This window comes from Anopheles stephensi, chromosome 3 (genome assembly GCF_013141755.1).
Source record: "Anopheles stephensi strain Indian chromosome 3, UCI_ANSTEP_V1.0, whole genome shotgun sequence".
NCBI classification, from domain to species: domain Eukaryota; kingdom Metazoa; phylum Arthropoda; class Insecta; order Diptera; family Culicidae; genus Anopheles; species Anopheles stephensi.
The window spans coordinates 53,913,669-53,932,565 of NC_050203.1; the positions used below are offsets into that span (position 1 = coordinate 53,913,669).

General features: G+C 49.0%; 7 protein-coding genes across 12 annotated transcripts; 3 read left to right on the plus strand and 4 right to left on the minus strand.

The window, feature by feature from the left end:
- Positions 1 to 1,956: 1,956 nt before the first annotated feature.
- Positions 1,957 to 8,878, minus strand: LOC118513318 (probable serine/threonine-protein kinase yakA). 5 transcript variants are annotated; one of them, XM_036058924.1, is made up of 5 exons: positions 8,729 to 8,878; positions 5,812 to 7,314; positions 5,590 to 5,736; positions 5,284 to 5,508; positions 1,957 to 5,208 (listed from the first exon to the last, which is right to left on the minus strand). In XM_036058924.1, the coding sequence occupies exons 2-5, from the start codon at positions 6,646 to 6,648 to the stop codon at positions 3,316 to 3,318; spliced, it is 3,102 nt and encodes a 1,033-aa protein (XP_035914817.1). In that variant the 5' UTR covers positions 6,649 to 7,314; positions 8,729 to 8,878; the 3' UTR covers positions 1,957 to 3,315. The 5 variants fall into 5 exon arrangements, with proteins under 5 accessions (XP_035914817.1, XP_035914812.1, XP_035914814.1 ...); XM_036058919.1 differs by having other exon boundaries at positions 1,957 to 5,214; XM_036058921.1 differs by lacking the exon at positions 8,729 to 8,878 and adding an exon at positions 8,574 to 8,722 and having other exon boundaries at positions 1,957 to 5,214.
- A 432-nt stretch (positions 8,879 to 9,310) lies between these two features.
- LOC118513332 (probable 26S proteasome non-ATPase regulatory subunit 3) lies at positions 9,311 to 11,198 on the minus strand. Its single transcript, XM_036058946.1, has one exon. It carries the CDS (start codon positions 11,014 to 11,016, stop codon positions 9,520 to 9,522), a length of 1,497 nt encoding a protein of 498 aa, XP_035914839.1. The 5' UTR covers positions 11,017 to 11,198; the 3' UTR covers positions 9,311 to 9,519.
- Positions 11,199 to 11,271: 73 nt separating this feature from the next.
- On the plus strand, positions 11,272 to 12,589 carry LOC118513348 (calcium load-activated calcium channel). Of its 2 annotated transcripts, XM_036058978.1 has the most exons (5): positions 11,272 to 11,397; positions 11,481 to 11,573; positions 11,675 to 11,752; positions 11,826 to 12,000; positions 12,080 to 12,563. In XM_036058978.1, the coding sequence occupies exons 2-5, from the start codon at positions 11,513 to 11,515 to the stop codon at positions 12,315 to 12,317; spliced, it is 552 nt and encodes a 183-aa protein (XP_035914871.1). In that variant the 5' UTR covers positions 11,272 to 11,397; positions 11,481 to 11,512; the 3' UTR covers positions 12,318 to 12,563. The 2 variants fall into 2 exon arrangements, with proteins under 2 accessions (XP_035914871.1, XP_035914870.1); XM_036058977.1 differs by having other exon boundaries at positions 11,362 to 11,573; positions 12,080 to 12,589.
- On the minus strand, positions 12,572 to 14,904 carry LOC118513330 (FAD-dependent oxidoreductase domain-containing protein 1). The gene is made up of 2 exons (XM_036058944.1): positions 12,852 to 14,904; positions 12,572 to 12,790 (listed from the first exon to the last, which is right to left on the minus strand). The coding sequence occupies exons 1-2, from the start codon at positions 14,302 to 14,304 to the stop codon at positions 12,651 to 12,653; spliced, it is 1,593 nt and encodes a 530-aa protein (XP_035914837.1). The 5' UTR covers positions 14,305 to 14,904; the 3' UTR covers positions 12,572 to 12,650.
- Positions 14,905 to 14,961: 57 nt separating this feature from the next.
- LOC118513326 (2',5'-phosphodiesterase 12) lies at positions 14,962 to 17,327 on the plus strand. Its single transcript, XM_036058933.1, has 2 exons — positions 14,962 to 16,312; positions 16,381 to 17,327. Exons 1-2 carry the CDS (start codon positions 15,081 to 15,083, stop codon positions 17,051 to 17,053), a joined length of 1,905 nt encoding a protein of 634 aa, XP_035914826.1. The 5' UTR covers positions 14,962 to 15,080; the 3' UTR covers positions 17,054 to 17,327.
- Positions 17,121 to 18,135, minus strand: LOC118513355. Its single transcript, XM_036058987.1, has 2 exons — positions 18,067 to 18,135; positions 17,121 to 17,993 (listed from the first exon to the last, which is right to left on the minus strand). The coding sequence occupies exon 2, from the start codon at positions 17,989 to 17,991 to the stop codon at positions 17,386 to 17,388; it is 606 nt and encodes a 201-aa protein (XP_035914880.1). The 5' UTR covers positions 17,992 to 17,993; positions 18,067 to 18,135; the 3' UTR covers positions 17,121 to 17,385.
- A 31-nt stretch (positions 18,136 to 18,166) lies between these two features.
- Positions 18,167 to 18,884, plus strand: LOC118513350 (28S ribosomal protein S14, mitochondrial). Its single transcript, XM_036058982.1, has 2 exons — positions 18,167 to 18,329; positions 18,404 to 18,884. The coding sequence occupies exons 1-2, from the start codon at positions 18,264 to 18,266 to the stop codon at positions 18,725 to 18,727; spliced, it is 390 nt and encodes a 129-aa protein (XP_035914875.1). The 5' UTR covers positions 18,167 to 18,263; the 3' UTR covers positions 18,728 to 18,884.
- The last annotated feature ends 13 nt before the right edge of the window (positions 18,885 to 18,897 follow it).

Genomic DNA, 18,897 nt, shown 5'->3' on the forward strand with positions numbered 1-18,897 from the left:
GGAAAGGATCAGTAGAGCGGTAGGTATGAAGTTCTGAACACGTGCACGATAAGCAATTATAGCAGGCTATGGCAGCTTTTAAGTAGAAACCACATAATAATCTTCCGCTGCTGCTTCCAAGGATAAACAGAGCAGGTAGCGAAAAAGTAAAACAACGAAACACGGTGGCAGGGTTGGTGCATCCGTGACAGCTGAGGTTTAATATATTGGAAAGTTAACATAACAATCGTTCTCGTCTCTCTCTCTGAAAAACGCTCCAACTATTCTGGGACGGTCTAAGCAAAAGTTAAAAGCCCGCTATTCCTGGTTCCCGCAACCTGGTTGCGACGGTCGTTGCAAGCCATTTTCTGGCTTCCAGAACTTAAGGACAGGCGCCAGTACCTCTCGACCTCAACAAAAATCCCGGCATTCCTTCCAACCGACTTCTCCTGCCTGAAGACATTTGCTCGCATAGCAGCTACGCAAATAAGCACGCCGATGCCAAACATTCCCCTCGCCCGTTACTTGCTTTCCCCAACTTTTAAGGATGTCGAAGTGAGTTCTATCCTGCAGCCCCTTTGCCCTTGTTTTTTTCGACGGACAAAACACTTTCACACAACAACTTCGATTCCTTACACTATATGTATGTACAGGTGATACGTTCTATGTAAAGCCTTAAAGATCGTTAAACTATCCCTAGGAGTGGTTTAATGTTCCGGCGGATCCTTTCCACTTCTTGCACGTGCGCACACAATCATGCACGTGGTGGTGGCTGGAGAAGAGATTTGTTGTTCTCTAAAATTTGAAATTTCTATTTAACTAAAACCCAACCACTCCCCCCGTCTCTTTCTTTAACGACATTCTGCATATCTTAAGCACTAACGCATGTTGTGTGTTTCTGTGGGGCTTATACATTATACATCTCGATTTTAATCAATGATTGTGTGTGTGTTTTTTTTTCTTCTTCTTTTTTCACTATTCCTTCATTTCCTCCACTTCGATACGTAAACAGCTAACAGACTTTTGTTTAAGTTTTCTTTTCCAATGTTTTGTATGTTTTTTCTCTTCTTCTTCTTCTGTTTTGTTCAAATTCGTACCCAACCCTGGATGGGTTGTTCTGTTAAACACGTTAAACGGATCATCGCAGCTTTAGAAGCTTGTTTAAAAAATGGGCAAATGTTCAGTTGGCTTTACGGTGCTTACCTTCGTTTTACACAGACTTTATTTCGTTTCCGTTCGTTGCCGCGCACTGCTTGCGTTGCCGCTAGTCCCTAATCTAAAGTGGCGTGTTTTATATTATCTAAAAACCTGTGTAAATGTGTGTTTTTTCTAGGTTCCGATCCAAACTCCGACTACCATCTTTCATTGTATTAGATGGATGACTGTTTTAAGCTTTCTAATCGGCTCGATAGAAACGCTGTCAACAGCAGACGTTTAAAAAAAAAGCTGCATATGCTGACAATTTTCTTCACAGAGAAAACTATCTAGCTCCAGCGCGCTAATTAGATTTGATTTCCTGTTCTCCCGGAATAGTACAGTAAACAACACACAAGTTAATAGCAAAGTCGTAATGATGAAGTACTTGGCAAGATTTGAAGAATTTTCCGATCCGGCCACGATTTGCTCAAGTTAGAGAAGACCGATTTAGCACCAGCATCGACCAGAAGCATCGACAGAATCAATGGCAATAGGTCAACCGATGGTACAGGTATTCAATCAAGTTCAAATTAGGACCGCATAATTATGCTTACAAATTAAGTGAGATGATAGTTCCATCAGCTGAATGAATGAAAAATGAAAAACTTTTCAGATACCGCCAATACGGGCTATGGCGCCATAACAAATGGACCATCCTTCAACCAACTGGCCATACAGGCCAGGAACAGTTGTGGAACCGGGTTGAAAATAAGGAGGGGAAACAACAACCACCAGAAATGAACGAATCTTCAGCGATAAGTGCATCCATCAGCGTGCTGCTTATTTTCCGAGAACTCCACAACCAACACCCGATCGACTTTATTATCATCCAATACTTGCTCTGTTCGTCATGTCGTAGCATAAACAAACGTCGTTTAACTAGCTATAAGTCATTGCTCTTAAGCTACTTACATAAAATTGTCCTCTTGTTTCTCGCTCTCCCTCGCCCTCCCTCCTGTCTTGCCCTACACAACCAAAACGCGAACATGAATAAAAAACAAATATTAAAATACAAAAAAATATAAATGATAAAACACAAGAACTGATCCTTTGCAAAAAGTTGCAAACATTAAGTGTGCAAACGTTCGATAACAGCAAACACACACACACAGCACGAGCGTAATGTGTGTGTTCATTCCACGATGGCACAAAATTTAGTGCAAACAGTTCACTTTTGAGGATTGTAAACAAATGTCCGAAACTTAGACTAAAACTATACGAACACACACACACACATAAATCAATCATAATGATGAGCAGCAAAGCATCGGCCATGCCTTGCATCGAGTGTCGTTATCATAATCAAAACGCTTATCAAAGCTTACATAAAAGGGCGTATTTACGTAAGGGTCCTTTCCTTTAAAATAAAGCCAATTAAAGGGCGAACTCGGCTTACCATTCCATCTCAAGCAGGATTTCGATATCCGCTTGTGTGTCTGTGTGTGTGTGTGTATGTGTGTGTGTGTGTCAGGCTATAGTTTGCTCAAGTATAAAAACCGTCCTATCCTACCTAATGCTAAACGTCGTCGTTACTAAAAGATAAAATGGGGAAGATTTACACACGCACACAGTCCATGCTATGCATACCCCTACAACTGTTCGATCAAGCCCAGAGAGGAGACACAAATCATGGCTATCGTTAGATGTGTTACACATATACGCGGACTAAGTAAGCAATCGTTTTCGAACCTCGCTCGACCCCAAAGGCGGTTCTGTGTCCGCGATCGTTGATAGAGCAGGCCCAAAAAACGACACGATCACACGATCGGTGGTGCACTGAAAGGGGTGATCTTCAATCGTGCAAACGGTGAGACGCATTCGGCTCCCAGTTCGAACGAGCTGGATTAGCGATCAATATTGGTGGAGATCGGCAGAAAGAAGACAAGACCGTCTGCCTTCCGACCGCCTCATCATGCATCCCCCCGTCGACTACTGCTAACCCCCCAGACTGGCCTGAACTTCACTGCTGGTTCAAGCACTGTGGTCCGTCGTACCATTGACAGAATGCAGCGAACGAGTGAGCAAGGACAAGGAAAACGAACGAAGAAGTGCCGCTGCGGCCGCAACAGATGCAGCCACCGCTGCTAGCGCCAGAACGGATCGATTCGACCGGATTACTCTACCCTTCTCCAATGATTATCACTTACCGCTAGCACTAACGAGATTGCTACTATTATTACTACCGCCACCACCGGCAGCGCTGTTGCTGTTACCGCCAGCGTTGCCGCCACCACCTCCGGCGGCACTAGTGCTGGTGCCGGAACTGGGGTTGCTACCGCTGTTGCTGCCACCGCCGCTAACAGCATCCACCGGCAACAGGCCGCCCGTCAGGGGCACGTCCATGGAACTGTTATTGCTGTTACTGCTACTGCTGCTCACGCTGCCACTATTGCCGTGGTTGTGGAGATGATGATGATGATGATGATGATGGTGCGGAAGATGATGCTGATGGTGAAGGTGATGGTTGTTGTTGTTATTGTTGTTACTGCTGGCACTAATCATATTGCTGCTGCTGCTGCTGCTGCTGCTGAGGCTGGTCGTAATGTTGCTCTTGCTATTACCATTACCGCTGTTAGTATTGCTACCGGTGCTGCTGCTGCTGCTGCTGCTGTTGCTGTTGCTGCTGGTGCTACTGCTCGTACTGCTGCTTTCGGTCGATGACACATTGGCCGATACGGTGGTCAGATCAACTACCGGGACCGTACCGGGCGTCTGGTTGTTATTGCTATTTCCCGTTCCACCAACCACCGGCGGTATTGAAGCGGTCGTCGGCGTTGTTACCGTTCCCGGTGACGTTGCACTGTTCGTGCTTATCGTGTTGTAATCGAGCGTAAAATTCGACGTACGCGTCATATCCTCCATCGACGCTTCGGGACAGTCTAGGCCGGTATGCTTGAGCGAACCACAGTTGTAACACGATGGCGCACTGCTGGTGTACGGAAGTGTTGTGGTCGCGCCGTAAGCAACCACTGAGCCGCTTCCCGTCTGCACCTTGCTCTGCTGCAGTAAACCAATCTGTGGCGAGGGTGATGATCGTACCGCACCGGGCAGATTGGTCTGCGTGCTGGCCACCGTCGAGGAGGTTTGCTGCGGCGGGAGATACGGTATCGCACTGTTTGCTACCACGGTCTGTCCAGGCACACCGGCAGCCGCTACCACCGCTGTCGGATGATACTGATACAGTATCGGTTCGGCGGTCGGTTGCTGTTGTGGTTGCTGCGATTGAATTGCCTGCGCATAGGCCGGCGCCGTCCGGTATGCGGTACCATGCGGAAGGGCTGCATTGGTAACGGACCGATGCGATACGCTTACCTGCGGAAAGGATGCTGGCGCACCGGCGTACACAAACTGGCCCTGCTGGGTGGCCTGATTGATTAACACCTGTCCGGACACAACTCCACTGCCGGTACCTCCATTGTTGCCGGTGCTACTCATCGTAGCACCTCCGTTGGTCGTGCCGGTGGTGAGAAAAGTTTGCCCCGTACTGGTGACCATTAGATCAGCGCCGGCAAACTGTTGCTGTTGCTGCTGCTGTTGCTGCTGCTGTTGCTGCTGCTGCTGCTGTTGCTGCTGATGGGCAACACTTTGCTGGTGCTGCTGATGGAGCTGCGAATATGTCATCGAGGGATATTGCTTTTCTGGCCGCCCGTTAATGTTGCGCATGTTGTTGTTCGACTGATTTGAGCGGAGGTGTGGAATCGTGGGCATGCTGGTCGGCGGCACAACTCCGGGCGTTTCCGGTGGCGAAACTTCGCCCGTCGATCCAATCGAACTACCCGAATCGCTGCCCGTTGAGTTTGGTTGATGGTTCAAGATGTCCATCATCATGCCGCCCTTTAGGTTGTAGTTTGCCGTGTGAAACATCCCACTGTCCCGCTGCGAATGATGTTGCTGCTGCTGCTGCTGCTGCTGCTGTTGATGATGATATGGCGGAAGCTGACTGACATAGTTCTGCTTGGATTGTCGGGGCAACGTGTTATGCGTCTGGCGCATGCCGTTTCGGAGCTGCATCTGACTCAGCATCACCATTGTCTGGTCCTGGGAAAGGCAAAAACCCACATTTAAATCTTTCCACAGCCAATAATTCCTGAAACAGTTCATTGCTACCTCATCAACAGGTTTTAGGCTTTGCATTTGCGATTGGTTCTGCTGCTGTTGTTGCTGTTGTTGCTGGTGCTGCTGGTGCTGCTGCTGCTGATCATTCTGCTGATTTCGGCTAATTCGATGCTGCACACTGCTCGGATGGATGCGGGTTGGACTTGTCGTACGGCTTTGTATCGGTGACGAGGGATTGCTCATGTGTGGGGATGATGCCGGCGGTGGAAAGGATATCTACAGCAAAATCGCAAAAAGTACGACAAAAATCATAAAGCGTTAACACACTGCAACCCATTTCTACTGAATGTTTCCTACCTGAGGGTAAACGTTTTGAACCCATCGTGACGATACAGTTCCTGCTGGTGGTCCTGGCGGAGGAATCGTAAAGTCTGTCTGCACCGGCAACGCATGCAACGGTTCAAGATAATGCGTAGGAGTCAGTGTGGCATCGGTAGCAATCGTCTGCAATGATAAGAAACGAGAATTGTGTTGGTTCCGGTCTGCACTGGTCTCCGAATTGCCGCATAAATACTTTACCTGGCCCAATCCTGGCAATCCCGCATAGGTAAGCGTGATCGGTTGACCGAGCGATGCAGGACCTTGCGGAAGGTTTTGCATCGTAATGGCCGCATTCGGTGGCAGTGCGTGAATTGTTGCCGTTCCAGGCGGTGGAACAGCGGGAGGTGGCGTCGAATTTTGCAGATGCTGCGGTTGATGGAGTAGTTGCTGCTGCTGTTGCTGTATCGGCGACTGCTGCGGGCTGTTGCTATGCAACGAATCCATCGAATGATGCTGCGATGGTGGCTGCTGGTGGTGCTGATGATGTTGCGCATGATGCTGCTGCTGCTGCTGCTGCTGTTGCTGCTCCAACGTCACATCCTCGCGGCTGGTTTTCGTTTCCCACGATTTTAGCTTGGTAAAAATTTCACCACAGTGCAACCGTTGCTCGAACGAAAACACCGGATGGTTGGTCGCCATCGTGTACACCAGCAGCAGCTCCTGCTGATCATCCTCCTCGAACAGTCGCTGCAGATCCGTCCGGGCACCCCAACCTTCGAGCGTTTTGAACAGCTCGTTGGCGTACGCATGGTTGCAGGCACGGTACAGCGCCAGAAACAGGGCCATCTTGCGCCGGATCCGTTGATCGGTCGGCTCGCCGGACGCGATGTCGGCGATAAACTCTTGCGGGTTGTTCACCTTCAGCTCAGCCCCGCGCAACTCCGGTGCGTCCCGCCGGCCGAGCTCCTCCAGGTACGTACCGAGGAACCGCAGCTCGAACGGAAGGCACATGTTCAGCATGATGCACATGGTGTCTATTCTGCTGTAGCTCTTCAGATCTCTGAACCAATTGACGACGTCCTCGTTACAAATCATTTCCAGCAACACATTTGATTCTACGGCGTCAAGCGGAGTACGGGTTTCGTGTTGTTTTTCCTCTTAAAAGTGTCCGTTCTTTCGACCCTTTTCCCCTCTCCTCTCTCTCTCTCTCTTCTGGTTATCCCTTTCGCTCTCGTTACCCTCGTTGCTTGTAAACACGCCAACCGACACCGTATACGCTTACTGACGCGTATTAGTAGTCTCGTTTTGTTGGCTGAATTGTTTACTTTCGCACAACGGCGTAGGCAACGAAAGTGGCGGCGTTTGGTGGTAGGCTTTTTCACCAATGAATAATCAATACAGGTCTCCTACTACTCTGTCCTCGATGTCATTACCATACTTTGCGAATGTCCGTTACGATTAGTGGCGATAGTGATGGCCTATCGTACTGGTGATCGGCCAGCGCAGGGACAACTTAGCAGCAGTAAATTCGTGTACAGGAATCAACACACGCGCAAAACCGTCGCCTTTCTTCCTGCCATTCTCAGCGTCGTCCTGTGTTAAACAATCGTATGCTTTTGTCGCGCTGTCCTTCCAAGTGCAAGCCATGTATTGATCATTTCTGCATCCCTTGAACGAAGCCAACTGAGTTTTTGTCCTGGGTGTTCCACGCTTCCGGTGGTCACTTTCCACCAGTAGTCTTATCCGGAGGCGTTATGCCAACTAAAAAAATAAAAACAATACAACGTTATTAGCTCAAAGAACGAATTTGTCCCGTCTGGTCTGCTAATGCTACACACTACACAAACAAGGCGTTCTATTTGACCCGTACTGCACGTTGTTTCCGCGATTTGCGTAGTGTTTTTGCTTGCCTTCTTAGCGCAATGATTCAAATACACACACACACAGTAATGCAGTGAATTACTACCCTATCTTGTATGTTACATACAAGACTTTGTCTACGGGAAAAGCAATGTAAGCAGGAAACATCAACAACTGCTTCCGATAGGGAAGGACACTTTGGCTCATTTTTCTTCGCCACGATATTATATTGGACAATGGGGCAGGTTGCACCGGTGCGTCCCGGGGTGTTATGATGCCCGAAATGGGACAGGAAGGTGCACTCCGAACCCGATACAGCCTTGTATGCTTAATCAAAAATCTTACTTTTTATCTTCTACCTATTACGCTAACCGTGGAAACCTTTCTAATCTCGGTCAGAACAGTGTTGGCGATACGCACCAGAGGCTTTGACGAGAGATTCGTCCCTTCCGAGAAATGAACATTGATTACAGACCGTTTTTAGTTACTTTTACCTATTTGTTCTTTCTACTAGTGCTCAATCCTTATTTTATCTTTCATTTTCTAATGGGATAACACTTTCTCCACAACAATCCTCACGGCTGGTGGTTGATGTCCCTGAGAAAATTAATCTTTTCCGGAACGAAAAAATAAACTGCACAGACACACACATTACACACTTGCATACGCACACACGCACACAACCGCACGTGCACACACACACACACCCATACACCCTGCGATGTACACTGTCAACGAAGAACAACACTCCTTCCTCTGTGTGCTACGATGGTGCCCAACAAAAAGCTTTCATCCGGGTGTGTGTTGCGCGTGGATCAGCGGGTGAAAATCGGAACCTCGATCACTTTCCTCTTTAAAAAAATAACAAGCCCAATTCTCCGGTGCTGGAACCGGAAAATGGTACAATGATGATGGGGGGAGGGAGGGCTTAGATTTTTGCTACACCCCAATACATTGGCTGCGGCTGTCAAAATGATAAGTACCGCGGATTACAGCGAACTGCACAGGCACATACTCCGTGGCGAGCAGATTTTCTTTCCGCAGTTACGGGCCATTTCTTCGCCTATTTTCTTCCGCTGTTAAGCTTCACCCATATTTCCGCACGCATCCACCGCCGATCCGCCAAGTAGCAACGGTTGGGCGATGTTCTAATTTCTCACTTTTCTCTGACATCCACCATTTGGTCGGTGCTGTGCCCCGCTATTTTCGTAAAAAGTCCTTCTCGGCAGTCGCACATCAACTGAGCATTATTATCCTTCGCGTGTGTTTCGGCTGTAGCTGAACCCCTTTTCCAGTGATGCCCTTTGCAACGCACCTCGGTTGTTCTGTGTTGTGTGCGTGTTGTACGCGTATCTTATCCTTTGGACCACACCAATTTTTAACACTATAATCCGAACACACAATGGAGTACGACGAGAGCGATGGAAAATAAACGCGACGAGAAATGTCTTGGACAGGACGGGTCGCTTGCTTGATGGAAAGTCGCGTACAGTTTCTTGCTTGCAGAAAACATCCATCTTTTAACGAAACTACTGTCACAAGCTGTCAACCATTTTAACGAAGCCGTTATTGTTTACCAATTGGTTTTTGAAAAAAGATAATTTGTTGGCTGCAAGTTTTATTGAAATAGAAACCCCTTAATCTAAATGCCTTTCCAGGCAGAGAACGAACATATTTTCTACTTCAATCGATGGCAAATAACCGCGCATGAAGTGCGAATGTTTTCACTGATAAATTGTCTATCAGACAGACATGCGTTACGTACCGCACTGAAATGTAACTTTCGTTCATTCGTTTATCTTTCTGTCCAAAAACAAATTTATTAATTTACAAATTTTCACAACATATTCTTATTCTCCAGTCGAAAGCAAATTCAGCAAAATGTACACAAACTACGTGGGAGTGTGGAAATTTTATGTCATGCCTATCTTTATTACTCAAAAAAGAAAATACGCATTTTACCGGACGAACACACCGCTGAATAAACTATACCAAGAGCAAGCAAGTTGCCGTGTTGTTTTCTGATTCTCATCCGCTCCAGTTTTACACCCAAATTGAATACATGCGCGACAAAGGCTTGATTATTTGTCGTTCGACTGCTGCTGCTTAAAATCCGTCATCATCCTCCTCAGCCATCTCCTTCGCCAGCTCCAGATCCTGCTGCTCGCGTTCCCGTCTCTCTTCGGCACTTTCCAGCTCCTTTCCGTACGACTTGGGCGGGTATCGCATTGCCTTCACGCTCTGATTGTGCAGATCCAAACAGAACGAAATACGCTGGTGGAAAGCGAGCTGAGGTTCACGGGTCGAGTAAATGTCGGTGCTTTCCTTGCTGCGCATATAACCCTTCTCCGGATCCAGCGTAGCCTCGATAACTCCATCACGGATCGCTTTCGCCACGATGAACTCTGCATCCTCGGGCGAGTCCAGTCCCAGCTTGCGCGCAATATCCTGCGGGCTGATGCGCGAGTACGCCAGCCCAATCGAACGGATGGCGGTCTTTATGACGTTGTGACGCAAGCGAATGATCAGCGTGAACGTATGATCCTGGCGGAACTGTTCGCCAAAGTTTTCCAACACTTCGCCAAAGCGCTGCAGATTGCCCATACGCACTGCTTGTGTAAGCTGGAAGTACGGACCGAGCGAACGGCGCAGCGCAGCCTGCCGGAACACCTTTCGCTCGGGAATATCTCCCAGCAGCAGCTCCACAACGATCACCAACTTTTGCACCGTCTGGCGGAAACCAACGGCGGCCTGCTGGGGTGCTTTTCGTAGCGCTTGTACCAGCTGCTTGTGCGCCACACTGTACTCCAGCTTGGCTGCCTTAATGCGTCCCAGGTAGTACAGGAAGCGGGCACATTCGTTGTTGCTAGCCGTTTCCGGGAAGACCGACTTGTTTACCAGCTTGTCGGCCTGATCATACAGCGAGTAGTGCAGATAGTTACGCAGCAGACAGTTGATCAGCACGGCCTGACCCTCGAAATCGTTCCTCAGCGTAGCGGTACGCAGCCGGGAGTGCAGGAACGAACGAATGCTTTCCAGATCGTTGTTCAGCTCGGACACACGGGAGTGATAGAAGTAGCACTTGGCAGCAATCAGATCCAACGACCGTCGATTCTGGCCTACGATCTTCGCCATCAGGTCCTGCGAACATTTGGTCGCCTTCGGCAGATCGTTCTTGTCGAGCAGGCGTACCAGCAGCAGCAGATGGAAGTACGCGTCAACCTCCGGCAATGGGCTCTTGATCGCTGCCCGGGGTCGTGGCAGTTCCGGTTCCTGTGCTCCGGCCGGATAGTCTTCGATGTACGCCATTATACCGTCACGTTCCGGTCCGGCTGGGTAGAGCTGTACGGCCAGCGACCGGACCACAACCAATGCCAACTTTCGGCGCGTCGTCGGAAGCGAGCGCAGGACGCGCAGAATGAAGCGAGGCTCCTTACTTACGACCGCCTTATCGATCTGTCGTGCGTGGTCACGGATTTCCTGTACTGCCAGCAGTTCGGCGTCTTTCTTCGCCGTCTCCGCATCTTCGGCACTTTCCATCTCCACATCCACGATGGGCTCGGATGCTGCGGTCGCCGTCGGTGTTGCTGTCTGAGAAACCATGGCTGGAACGAATAGCAAACGAATCCAAAACCTCACTAAACTTTTCTTTTCAATGCACTCGAGCCGCGCTGCAGGTTTTGCTGTGAATATGTTCGCCAACAGTTGAAAGAATTCCGAGTTGCGGGACGATGTGTTTTGTGTGTGTTTTGTGCCAAGTCATGGAAAATCGAGCACTTGGCTCGTTTTTGTCATCCTTTTCGAGCAGCTCAGTGACGTTTTAGCCGATGCCGTTGGGGCGGTTTATACTCGCGCGTTGAAAGTACGAAGCGGTACAAGCGGCTAGCCGTTCTGAGTGGAAATCGAGACTGCGCGTATTGTTCCACATCAACCAGCAATTGACAGCTTTCGTGAGCCTCACCGACGGCCAATTGTGATCAGCAGGTACATCAATCAGTGCTGGCGCAGGAAAAACACACTTGCTGCAGGATTTGTTCTAAATTTTGTATGAAAAATACTCTCTACAGCTCGTAAACACCATCCGATAGACTCGCGAAACATGTGGGCCGATACGCTGCTGATTGTTTTCATATCCATCTTCACCGCCCTGCTGGGTGAAGGTAATGACGGTGGCTAAGTAGTGTGCAAATTAATCGCACCGCCGTACTGGCCTGGCGCGCGGAGCTAGATTAATCCATCCATTCATTCCCGGCTACCGTAGGTCTCACCTGGGTGATGGTTTATCGCACGGAAAAATACCAAAAGCTTAAGGGAGAGGTCGAAAAGCAGAGCAAAAAATGTAAGTTTTCCGGCGCCTAACATTACATCGCCTCCGATAGTTCCATTTATGGATAATTGGTGTTTGTTTGCAGTGGAAAAGCGCAAGGAAACGCTCGGCGAATCTCTGGATAAGAACCACAAAAAGAAAATTGAACGCGACGAAGAGAAGCTAAAGAACAACAACCGTGATCTCTCGCTGGTGAAGATGAAATCGATGTTTGCTATCGGTTTTGCGTTCACTGCCCTACTCAGCATGTTCAACAGCATGTAAGGTTACGCTGCGCGAATTCTGTCCGGACCACAATTTCGCTAATCGCGCTTCGTTTTTATTTCTACCTGCACACAGTTTCGATGGACGCATCGTCGCCCGCTTACCTTTCGTGCCAATTTCGTGGATTCAGGGACTGAGCCACAGAAATTTGCCCGGGGAGGACTACACCGAATGTTCGTTCATCTTCCTGTACATCCTCTGCACGATGTCCATCCGGCAGAATATACAAAAAATGCTCGGCTTTGCTCCTTCGCGTGCCGCGAGCAAGCAAGCGGGCGGGTTGTTCGGTCCTACGCCGGGCCAGTTTAAGTAATAATGCCATTCACTCTCACACTTTCAACCATCCTGGACTCGGGTTGGCGATGGCTCGTTAATTAAACCACCCAAACCGGACGATGTTTCGCGTTTATTTAAAAGACTAGCGACGTACGGTACGCTTCGTTATATCCTGTTCATCATTGCATTTTGTTTGTCTATTTTGTTAATGTAGCGTAGGATTCATCGTGTTTGTCGATAGATTGTGTACGAGGTTCAATAAATCCTCGATGAAAAAGAGGCGTATGTGTGTGCGTGTGTGTAAAAACAGGTATTGTTTAAACTTTATTCAATGATTCTAACAATCAATAGGTTGGCGCACATTGCACGACTAGAAAATGTTGGCCTCGTACATAGGCTGATCGACGATGATCCTATCGAACCCGAAGCGCGTCAGATCCACCGATCGGAACCCACCGTCTATGATCATCTCCGAAACGGCTCGTCCAACGGCAGGAGTTTGTTGAATACCTAAAGGGAAAAATGCACTTAAAAAACGGGTTTACAAAATTGCACCACGTGAAGGTTTTACCATGCCCACTAAATCCGGTCGCGATGTACAGGTTGTTGTAGTACGGATGCGGTCCAACGATACCGTTCTCGTCGAACGTGTTAAACTCATAGTAACCGGCCCACGAACTTTTCATCTTTATCGCTTCGAAGCTCGGCACCAAATGGGCCAAATTTGGCCACACTGTCCGCTCGAAAAATCCATGATCCACGTCCAAATTATCGATCGCCGGTTCTTCCTCAGGCAGCGGGCTTTTCCCTCCCAAATAATTACCACCCAGTCCGTCCCGCCGGAAGTACGTCCCGCTCGGGTCGATCGTTAGTGGTGTGTTAATTCCGGGGCCCTGGTCATTTTCGCACTGGAACACGTACACGTACCGCTTCCTCGGTTCCACCGGCAACGGTATCGACAGCATTCCTTTGCCCGTGCCAATCCGCGCCATGCGCGCGATCGCACCCGACTGCGCACCGGCAGCAATGATGGCGATCGCAAACTTTATCTCGCGCATTTCACCATCCTTCATCTTTACGAACGCTCGGTTAATGCCTTCGTACGCACCCTCCTCGATGCCTTCGGCCAACATGTCCGGCTGCTGCTGGAAGCCAAACCCAACCATCTCACCCTCGACGTAGTGGGCACCGTACTCGATGGCACGCTTCCGAAAGCCCGAAAGCAGTGCCCACGGATCAAACCATCCTTCCTTCTCCAATCCATGGCAACCGAGCGCAATGCCTTCCGTGTTCATCCATGGAAAGCGCTGCTTTAGCCGACTCGCCGTTAAAAGCTCATTTTTCGCCCCGAGTGCACACTGCAGCTTGGAGTTTTGTTCCAGCTGTTCTGCGCCCGCTTCACTCGCCAGCAATAAATACCCGTGCGGGGTAAAGTTTAGATCGACGTCCTCGCCGAGATAGTCCTTGCTGTTGCGCATAAAATCGGCCCCGAACAGGCTCATCTGAATGTTTTCCACGATGGAAAACTGTTGCCGAAGCCCGCCAACGGACAGGCAGGTAGATGCTTGTGCGTAGGTCGAATCCTTCTCCATCACCACCACGTTCAGTCCTTCCCGGGCACGCTTTTTTAGCCAGTAAGCGATCGATGATCCAACGCCTCCACCACCGATCACCAGCACGTCGCAGTGTGTTTGAAAATCATCCCTCCGGTACCGTTGCAGGTAGTTTTCCACCGATTCCGACGCACTGTCCTTTGTAGCGCTCTGTTTCGTAAAGCCTTTCGGTAGGATGAATTTCTTCACGCGCTGCACATCGTTGCCGATGAGCTTTAGTGTTCGCGAGATGGGATTATCTTTGTTTGCTTCTACCTGATCGGAAAAATCGCTACTTTTGCTGCTGTTGTCTTTATTCCCGCTGTTGCTAGAGGTGACATAGTATCTAGTGCTTAATGCGCTCGATGTACGTCTACTAGCATGCCGTAAAGCACCCAATTTTGTTGATCTTCTTTGCAGCGCCTGAAACATGGTCACGATCACACACTGTAGCCTCTTTTTTCTAAATGAATTGCGTTCTGTTGTTATCGATGGATGGGTGCGATACGCGGGGCTACAGATTCCGTACTATTCGCTACGATTGTGGACGATCGAAATGCGAGCCCGGACTTATCTTATCAGCTGCAGAGTTGATGATGGAAGTATTGTTTCTATTTGCCTATACTAAATGAGTACACATGTTTGTTGTGGCGCATCACACCACGAATCACAGCCAGATGGGAGATGGGAGATACGAAGCCAATTACTTCTTGATTTTTTTTTGTTCCAATATGAACTGCACCGAACACTTGATTGTTGAAGATTTATCAATTTATTGCTGTATTTACTACAATTTTAATCAGCAAATAGTGAATCCTGCACGCTATTCCTTTCCACACCGGCTGGCGATTTGTTTACATTATTACGTTATAGCAGGCCGGTTCAGAGCGTGTTTTCAAAACAAACCATGCACGATGGGGCAATTTTGACAGTTGGGCGCAACACAATCCCAAACCAAAAATTAGGCCGAAATGTGGACGAGTTTTGAGAAAGGAGTAATTTGTGTAACGTGTCGGGATTTTCAAAATTAATTTACTTTCATCGCGAAAACAGGCCACGGGGATAATTGAAAAAATCGCGCCGAAAAAGGTTTCTCCTGGTCTGTCAAGTGGAAAGCAAAAACAGCCTGTCATGTGCTGGCGAAAAACTCTCGTGCATGTCTGCCCCGCCGTACCACAGACCGTGGTACTAGTTTGTCCCCACGTTCAATGTTGAGCGCGACGCAGGCCTGCCGTCTCTTTTACGGAACAAGTTTGCCATTATCCGTATCACGGTCATTGTATCCATCATCGGCAGGATATTCACTCCGGCACGGTTCCAACTTCACCCCGAAGCAGCGCTTCGCCATGCGGACCGCCTATTTTAAACAGTTGCCGGGCGAGGAGCAGTGTCAGATCAGCTTCCACCTGCTGCTGGACCAGTACAAGATCGACAAAGTGTTCAACTTTAATCGCAGCCTTACGGAACCGATCGACAGCAGCCTGGACCGTATCCGCACGAATGTGGAGAAAGAGTTCCAGAAGAAAAATAAACGGAAAAAGGTAAAGAAGCAACCTGTGCCGTCATCCGACGACAATGCGACAACTGCGGCCGCGGAACCGGCAGCCGAAGTGCCGCCAGCGGACTTGGTGCCGGTAGTAGTGTCTCTCGGCACGGCGGAGCAGAAGCTTACCAACATGACCATCGCGGATGTACTGGCGAAATTCGATGCTGGTGAGTTTCCCAACGCACAGCTTACGGTGCTGGACACAAGCTTTCAAATTTTGTACAACAGTCCGGAGGTGCACGCGGTCAAGCTGCCCACCTCCATGCTGGCCGACTTTTACGTGTACCCTTCCCGACTTGAGCTACACTTTGCGACACGCGAATCCAGTGCGTACTGCTGGTCGAGGGGCCAGATGCCAGCATCGGGTAATGCGCAACATATCCGCTGGGAGCCGGTTTGCACCGAGTTGACGTACATGGTGCAAAAGAGTGACGTTGGCTATCACCTAAAGTTCAGCTGCACACCAAAGGATGCTTCTGGGCGGACAGGTCCGGCGACGGAAATCATTTCATCGCAACCGGTACAGGCAGGACCTGGACTGTGCCCGTTCGAGGTGCGACATCTGTTCACCCAGCAGAAGCTAAAGGATGGCCAGTTCCGGGTGGTGTCTTACAATCTGCTTGCCGAACTGTACTCGGACAGTGACTACAGTAGGACGGTACTGTTCGCGTATACGCCGCCGTACGCGCTTGAAATGGATTACCGAAAGCAGCTATTCATAAAGGAGATTCTTGGCTACAGGGGAGATATCGTGTGTCTGCAGGAGGTGGACACGAAAATATTCAGTCTGGATCTGGTGCCGATTTTTCACCAGAAGAATCTAGCCGGACACTATAAAGCGAAACGTAATGTGGCCGAGGGACTGGCCACGTTCTACGACACTGATAAATTCGAGTAAGTACGAAGCAAAACCTGATAAGTGCCCGGAAGTGTAGCTACATCAATCATTTCCGCTTTCGTAGGCTCGTTGAAAAGGATGGTGTGATTATCAGCGAAATTCTGCAACGCTATCCGGAAGTCTGGGACATTATACGGAACAAGAAACCGCTGGTAGAGCGCGTAGAAAACCGATCGTCCGCGCTGCAGCTTACCCTTCTGCGCAGTAGTAAGCACGACACGAGCAAACATCTGCTGGTGGCCAATACGCATCTTTACTTCCATCCAGACGCTGATCACGTGCGTCTGCTGCAGTTTGGATTTTCCATGCTGTACGTACGCGAACAGTACGAGCGGATCCGGCAGCAGTACAATCTGCAGGAATCCGAACTGGCGCTACTGTTTTGCGGTGACTTTAACTCGGTACCGGAGTGTGGCATCTACAAGCTTATGACGGAACGGTTCGTCGGGGCGGACTTTATCGACTGGCAGAGCAATAAGGAGGAAGCGGTCGAGAATTTGACACTGTCGCAACCGTTCAAGATGGGTTCGGCCTGTGGGTGTCCACCGTTTACGAACTACACGGTAGGATTCACGGCTTGCATCGATTACATCTTCTACCAGACGGGCGTTTTGACCGTGAACGACGTTATTCCGATGCCAAGCGAGCAGGAACTTTCGATGTACGAAGCGATACCTTCACCCGTGTTTCCTTCGGATCATGTGGCGCTGGTCGCCAACTTAGAGTGGGCCAAGTAGAATCGATTCGACTAGCGCTGAATGCTAGTTGAGATGAAAGTAAGATGGAAGCTGTAAACTCGAGAGATAGTTTGTTTGTGTAAGCAACATATTTATCGCCAGTAGAACCGTTCGTTTGATGGTTAACAGTGGATGTTTGTGGCAATCCGAGGAAATGTACTATTGTGAAAGAAAGTAATTCCAAATTCCACTTTCTGAAGTCTCTTCTGTTCTGAGTGTGAAGGATTTTTTTTAAACTGATAAAGGCAAGCTGTATGATCTAAGACATAGCAAATGCTGCATTTCACAATATTTGCTTTGTAACACAGTTCCAGGACTTACCGACAAGCAGCTTACGGTAAATTATTGTCTATACTGTGCTCATTTTCCATCATAATCGAAAGAATGTCCGCAGATTCCTTAACATGTTCCACATCGAGTACGTTGTGCTTCCGGTAGAAAAGTTCAAACGGAACCGTTGCCATGGTGCTACCATGGTTCGACGTGGTAATGATGCAGTTGCACGTTCCTTTCTGGTTTATCGAAACCGTGCGAACAGTATCTGCTAGGGTGGAAAGGAACAGGACACGCTGAAAGTCCTGCTTGTTCGGCTGCATATCGTTTGCATTCGATGGGGCCAGTAAATCGAACGACTCGACGATAATCAAACCCGGTATGCAGTTGGTCCAGCGCTGTAGATCGAGCAGACGCTTCAGCGCAGCATCGAGCGTTTGCACATAGACGAAGGTTATCATTTTGAACAAATCGCTAAACTGTTCCCGGATGCTGTTCGCAACCCGTTCTAGTGGTTTCTGGGTGAAGAACAGCACGCGAAAGCCGGTATGCGTGTACTTGATGGCCGTATCGAACAGGATGTCTTGCAGATGGTCTGACGATTCCGGTTGTCCACGGATCAGCAGCATCGATCGTCGAAGTGCATGTTCCATCGGCAAAGCCATCCCTTAAAAGAAAGGAATTAGAGACAGAAAATCGAAAGAAAAGACTGCACCAAGAAAGCGCGTACACACACACACCGTTCGCAGGATCGCTAGGTATTTTGAATGGAAATGGTTCACCCGGCGACGTTTGACGTTTTACACCAAGGTATATGGATATGCATACACCTTGGTTTTACACAAGGGCAGACCGTTTGACAGCTGTTTGTTGTCTTTTTCTCCTTACGTAAACACCCCAAAACATTAGGCCTGGTGCAGAACCGGAGGATTTCGCGATGTCGGTGGTGGGTTTTGTTGTGTCCCGGTTCGTCACATGTGGCCAAAATTTGGCCGGCCATCGGGTAAGGAATCGCAACCGGAAAACATTAGAGTCAAACGTGCTTACAACATCATGACCCCCTTTTTTTTGTTGTAGCTCCAACAGGTACGAAACAAGTGGGCTGACTGGCGTATGATCAAGGACCACAAACGTCGGCAGTGTGTGGTACAGCATGCCGATGCTCGATTGCGGGTCAACTCGCTACGGAAGAACACAATCCTGCCGGTTGAGTTGAGGGAGCTTGCCAGCAAAGAGATTGAAGCCTTCCCCAGGGATTCGTCGTTGGTGCGCGTACGGGAACGGTGCGCTGTAACTTCGCGACCGCGTGGTATCGTTCACCGGTGGCGGGTCAGCCGTATCGTATGGCGTCACATGGCCGACTACAACAAGCTGTCCGGTGTGCAGCGGGCGATGTGGTAGCTGATGAACACGTTAGAATTATATAGCAATACTGCACCAATAGAGGGAAACAATTCGGGAAACGAATGTATTACAAACATGTAAATTTGTCTGTAGCTTCAAAATGCTAAATATGATTCCTGCATTTCAAATAAAGCTCTCGATGCGCTGCCATCTATGCTATTTCTTTG